Raw genomic sequence first — 6190 nt, 5'->3', positions numbered from 1 at the left:
ATTAAGGCTAGACTGTGTGTCTCTCCTCCCCCAAAGACTGAGCTCTTTGATTACGTGACAACCTTGTGTGGCAAACAACAAGTAAGTGGGTGTGAATGTAATTGGTTTGTAAGTGCCTACAGGCCTCTTACCCACTCATATTTCTCTATGAAGTTGGGTCTCTAAAATCTAAATGCCTGTTTTTCTTAAATGGCGGGACCCTGTGTAGTTCACACTCCTTCCTTCACTTGCTGAGCACTAAAGACACACACTGAACAGATGTGCACTGACCCAACTTGTGGAAGGGGATACACCAGAGCTCAGAGACATGCAGAACTGGGCCTTGAAATCACTCTGGAAAGCACTTCAGAGTAAGAACACAATGGTAAATACCTTGTAAGAGTAATCTGCAACATGGCCGATTTCACGGTTTCCTGGAAACATAACTGATAACATGATCCTATACGGTCTTTTCTTTTTTCTTACTTTGAATGCACTTTACTAAAGGGAATGTTGGTACATTCTAAATCTTACATTTAAGAACCCTTCTTAGTTTCAGATGATAAATATTGTAGCAGTGTCATTGCTGGTCTTCCCTACTAAATGAAGGAGCACTTTTTAAAGAGTGTTTTGAGGTTCATGAATATTATAAAACCAAACTAAATAAAAGCCTCATTACCTTAAGTTACTATTTTAATTCTGGCTTCACACTTCTTGCCTGTGTCTTGGGCTGGAAATTGATTAAAAAGCTGTGGACATTCCAGCAGATGGGGAAGGAGCAAAATAAAATGCCAAGAATGTAGCTGTCAACAAAATCCTGGGAGGTAGTTGTGTACTTTGGAATCTTATTGTCTGAAACCCCGAGTTACCAAGCTTCAGATTTTCTTCATCCGTAGCTCAGGGGCCAGGCTGGGAGATGGGGTGTTTCATGATTAAAGGAGTTGTTTTTATGACCTTGCACTCCTTTTCCGTGACCCACCAGCAGGTGTTATCCATCTCAGATGCATACAAATGAGTACTTTTGAGCAGTGTTGGTCAGTGTGGAAATTTGGGCCCTTCCAAACTTGAATATTTGATCCTTTGGTTTTCAGAACTACCATATTAGTCATTTTATATTTGTTTCAGAATTTTGTTAATATGAATAAGAATGTAGTTTAGGACTTACAGTTTATTTATTTTGTACCTGTGAAATAATGACAGATAGTTACTTTAAAAGATTACTAGTATTTTAAAATATTTTCCATTGCTTCAAAAGAGCTGAGGTCACCTGAAGAAGAGAGAACATTAGAAATTACCCAATCTGAACATACATAATATTCAGAATATATATTGTATACAACGTATATGTGTATATTCTATAAGTGGATGGGGGTGGATAAAAAATAAATATTATTGTACATTGGAAACTCGTAAGTGCGTAAGCTGAGTGATTTTTTAGTGGACAGAGAAATAATGTAAGCTCTTGCATTTTCTTTGGAATTTCTTTCTTGTATGATTAACTTAAAGATGAGTGAACTCTGGGTACTTTTTTAAAGCACAGAAAACACGTGTCATAGATTGAGACAATAATTTCCTTCCGGGGAAAGAGGAGGTATTGGAGGGCGGAGCAGAGCTCCTCATCTCCCATACCTACCTCACACAAACACTAGCTAATATGGATCTTACTAAACTATTAACACTTCCCTCATGGTGTACCCACGGGGTGGTGGATTCTGTGAGAGTCTGCGGCTACCAGGCCTTTCTAAAGTTTGGGCTTCTCAACAGTTATGGAGTTTCCTTCTGCTGAGCTGAATTCTGAAGATCTAGTAGCTCTTTTACACAGTTACTTTTAAGAACAAGGATTAATGTTGGCAATAGTTAAAAATATTAAGCTGACTCATCCCAGCATGTACTCTCTTTAGGTGAGCTCATTCCTGAACTTGGAAGTGGTAACTCTTTATGGCTTAAGTTTGGTAATAAAGCACTTGGTTTGTAGATCTTAGTAATAATAGCTAGAATTTATTGCATGCCTGCTCTATCCCAGGCTCTGTCCAAACATTATCTCTGTTTTTCTAGAGGCAAGGTAGTTGTTTTTATTCCCATTTTATAGATGAGCTGCTGAGGCTCAAAGAAAAGAAGTGAGTTTCTCAAGACCTTATGGCCGGTAAGGTGCAGACCTGGGTATTTGCACTTTCATCTTTCTTATCATGGGTCACACTGCTTTCTCTTAGAATTCAGTGTGACCAGGATTACGTGAAGGATTTTTAGTAGGGAGAACAGATTTTCAAATTCCTGGCTGTTCTTCTGTTACTGTTGGGGTGATCAATTGGTCTTCATGGCTTGTCTGTGTCTGTTGCTTTCCTCTTTCATTTTTCTCATGTTAAAGTGTGTGAGAGAGAAGGAACAGGTGTGTGTGAATTGTGTGTGCTCCTATGGGTCTGTGTGTATATGGGAGAGAGAGGAGGGAGGGGGTTGATGCCACTTCTCACAAGCCAATGACTGGGATTGTTGAGGCTGCTCATTTCAGTCAAGGCTGGTTATGACGAAAACCTCCATGGAGCGTAATGCTTCCACATAAATTTCAAAATCCTTGGCCCAGAAGACTGTCATTTTTTTATATATTATTATTATTATTATTTTAATGTTTATTTATTTGTGAAAGAGAGAGGGGAGAGGGGCAGAGAGAGAGAGAGGGAGACATAATTCGAAACCAGCTCCAGGCTCTGAGCTGTGAGCACAGAGGCTGACACAGGGCTCGAACCCATGAACTCTAAGATCCTGACCTGAACTGAAGTCAGACCCTCTACCAACTGAGCCACCCAGGCACCCCTATCCATATTTTAAATTCAAAACTGGAGTTAATGAATTGCCCATTTATACACCAGCAATGTTGCTTTGAATTCTTAAAAGGTTTAGAATGGAGAGTAACAGTGCAGGAAGTGGCAACAGGTTAAATGGACAGTAAAATGAAGTCTTTTATGAACTCTATAGATGTATTTGTACTTTCTTTTTGCATTTTTATCTTTTAAAAATTTTTTAAAAAGCTATTTATTTTGAGACAGAGGAAGCGTGAGCGGTATAGGGGCAGAGAAAGAGCAGAGAGAGAGAGAATCCCAAGCAGGCTCCATGCTCTCACCACAGAGCCCAGTGTAGGGCTCAAAGCCACAGACTACGAGATCATGAACTGAGCTGTAACCAAGAGTCAGGTGCCCAGCTGACTGAGCCACCTAGGTACCCCTGCATTTTTATCTTTTTGCATCCTACCTCCCCCTGCCTTGGTCATGTCTTACTGAGTAGTCCTGTATGGTATGATCTTAGGACATACAGCAAACACAGAAGAGACAAGTAATCAGTTAAAATAATACATAAGAGCAAGAGTGCATGTGAGTTCTTTAGGCAGGCTAAAGAACAGAGGGAAAGCATGCTTGAAGGAAGTGCACACATCACTGAAAGGGTTTTTGAAGAATTTATATTTAGACGTGTGTGCGGGGTACACCGTGTCAGTTGAGGAGGCTGAAAGGCCTAAGCAACAAGTGCTTTCTGCTCCCTGTCTTCATCGGAGGAGGGCCTTGCAAATGGAAAGATGATCATTCTTGGAGGAACATTAGTGCCTAGATCAGGAGTTAGATGGGAAAACTACCCAGATCCTTCAGATGCCTAAATCTACATTCCAAGTAATGTGGGGATTTTACTCGTGGTCTCAAGGCCACAAGGTCTCATCTTGTGTGACAGGACCAGAAAAATGGAGATGATAAATGTCTTAATTAAGGGGGAACATTATTTTCTAGGAGTTAAAGACCTGAAGTAAGCTTGATGTCAGTTCCTGGTAGAGCTGTAGATAAATGGCAAACCAGAGATCTTACGTGTGATTAGGAAAGAATGTGGTAGTCACCAGGAATCATGGACACCACCAAGAAGCCTTGCTCAGACTTACTTCCTTTAATTACTGCTTTCCTTTATTTATTTTTTGGAGGAGGGATGCTAGATTATTAGATATACAGATTCATAATCTGACATTTCTTATATATGCTCATTTGGTTCAAATAATGGCTCACAAACTCATTTTTGGCAAGTATTGACTTCATCACTAAAATATTTTGAGAAGTCTCTTCCAGCCTTGTAAGAAGGAGGTAGCAAGCTAGTTAGATGCTGGTGTTACATAGATTCCCATATTTTGAAAACTAAGCCAAAACTTTGTTGAATGATGAATGACCTGGGTGTTCATGGGGAAATGCTCAGGTAGACACTGTCCCTGGCCTTATTTTTCACCAGAAAAAACCCCAAAACCCAAACAACAAAAAAATCCCCAAAGAAAAAGGACACCTCTACTGTCAGATTGGCTTTTAAGTGACAGGAGGAATAGCTGATAGGAAAGTGGAGAGACTAAAAATTCAGGTCATTTTGTTGGCTTTTTATGATTACCTTGTTAACTATTATTGTTAGCATAATAAGGCAGAATTTAATATTTGTAAATATCAGTCTTGAATTTATTACAGAAGTCATTTAAGCAATCAATATGAGATAGGGGAAATGTAATTTAGAGGTAGTTATGGGTATTTTGGAGTTTTAGCCAACCATAAATAATAATTGTGACTAAAATGTCTATTAAAAAACAAATTAAAAAAAACAAAAAACCCACAACCCTGCAATAAGAAAAACAAAACTGAAACAACTTTAGATGGCATTTTATGAGTGTAATATCCATACATGAAATAGCAGGTTCAATCTTGACCATTCATTCCAGGGGAAGAATAGTTGGTTTTGTGCAGCATGTTGTAAGGACATTAAAAAATTTATAATCATTGATATTGCTCGCATTTAAGCAAAGTAGCTTGGTTCACTGGAGAGTATTTTGAAATTTTTAGAATGATCACTAGTCATCTCTTGAGGATTTTAGTCAATCATAAAGATCACTATTTTCAAATTTGGAAGATTTAAAAAAAGAAATACAATAAATGAAAATGATGCTATCAGAGTTTTGAAAGGTTGCCTTTCTTCCAGTCGCAATAGATCTTGAGATGCAGCGGGTTGAATGTCACTGAGTAATATCCCCCTTGGTTATCGTGTTTGATTTAGGCTGATTCGAAAGTCATTGAGAAATGGATGGATGATGTGAAAGACTTCTTAATGAAAGAGCAGGCTGTCCAAGGAGATGCTGAAGGCCTACAGCGTCAGCTTGACCTGTGCTCTGTGAGTTTTGCTGATTTAGGGACTCTGCTATAATAAATAACATTTTCTTCTTTGTTAGTTGCTGTTATTAAAATTGCAAGAATATGACATGACAATAAACCTAGATAAAATATCTTTCATCATAAACCTTTTTTTGACTTTATAGTTATTAAAAGGATGGTTATTCATATTTTCATTTTTTGGCCAGGGTCATTGAATTCTGCATAGAGTGAACGAGAGCAATTTTAATTCATTAGGAGCTGCTATTTTATGGTCCAATGACAATTTTAGTGTCACAATTACCAATTGTTATATTGTTCTTATTGTGCCACATGGTGAGGCTTAAAGAAAAACATATTTAACAAGTGAAATTTGCCAGTAATACTGCATGCAATTTATATTTGGTGAAATCATTAGGCTTCTCTGAATTAATTGAGGGGACTATTCCCTGCTGAGAGTCAAATATTTCCAATCTAATTTGGCAGCTGGCTCTATGAAGTCCACAGGTGAAATCAATTTCTCAAGGCACACTATTTCTTAGTTAAAAGTCCTCTCTCCCAAGCAGTCTGATTTTATAATATTTTCAGGGATGTAAGCAGACAATTTATAATTATGGCATCCACTCATATAGGAATGAACTCAACATGGGCTTGTTTTATGTGTTCAGGCCTTTGTTAATGAATTAGAAACAATTGAATCATCTCTGAAAGACATGAAGGAAATAGAGGCTAACCTTCGAAGCTGTCCAGTTGCTGGAATCAAAACTTGGATGCAGACGAAACTAGCTGACTATCAAACGCAAGTGGAGAAATTTAGCAAGGAGGTAAGTTTTTCAACCTTGCTGCCTTTTTTTTTTTTTTTTAAGAGGCAGATAGCTTTTTTTTTTTCGGTGACTGATTTCATTTTATAGCTCATTCAGTTTGAAAAACAGTGGTCTAGAATAACTAGTGCAAAAAATGGGTATTTCTTTCAGTTAGGGAACGGTACTAATTTTTCAGTTTGGCTGCTTGGTGGGAATGAGCTTGGAGTGTTTAACAAAGAGCTAGAAAGGCAGAGTAGCTGG

The 6190-nt window shown here is 38.1% G+C and overlaps 1 protein-coding gene across 3 annotated transcripts in view; it reads left to right on the top strand.

Moving 5' to 3' along the window:
* The window catches only part of UTRN (utrophin), a 563065-nt gene that overhangs the window by 223421 nt on the left and 333454 nt on the right, over nucleotides 1-6190 (top strand). For all 3 annotated transcript variants that reach the window (XM_077776104.1, XM_077776105.1, XM_077776103.1), the window contains 2 exons: nucleotides 5035-5148; nucleotides 5795-5950. In XM_077776104.1, coding sequence (XP_077632230.1) covers nucleotides 5035-5148; nucleotides 5795-5950 — 270 coding nt within the window. The remainder of the gene's footprint in view (nucleotides 1-5034; nucleotides 5149-5794; nucleotides 5951-6190) is intronic.

Source organism: Crocuta crocuta, unplaced genomic scaffold, assembly GCF_008692635.1.
Source record: "Crocuta crocuta isolate KB4526 unplaced genomic scaffold, BGI_CrCroc_1.0 scaffold25, whole genome shotgun sequence".
In the NCBI taxonomy this organism is placed as follows: Eukaryota; Metazoa; Chordata; class Mammalia; order Carnivora; family Hyaenidae; genus Crocuta; species Crocuta crocuta.
The sequence above is the reverse complement of the archived record's forward strand: the minus strand, read 5'-3'. Positions and strand labels throughout refer to the sequence as shown.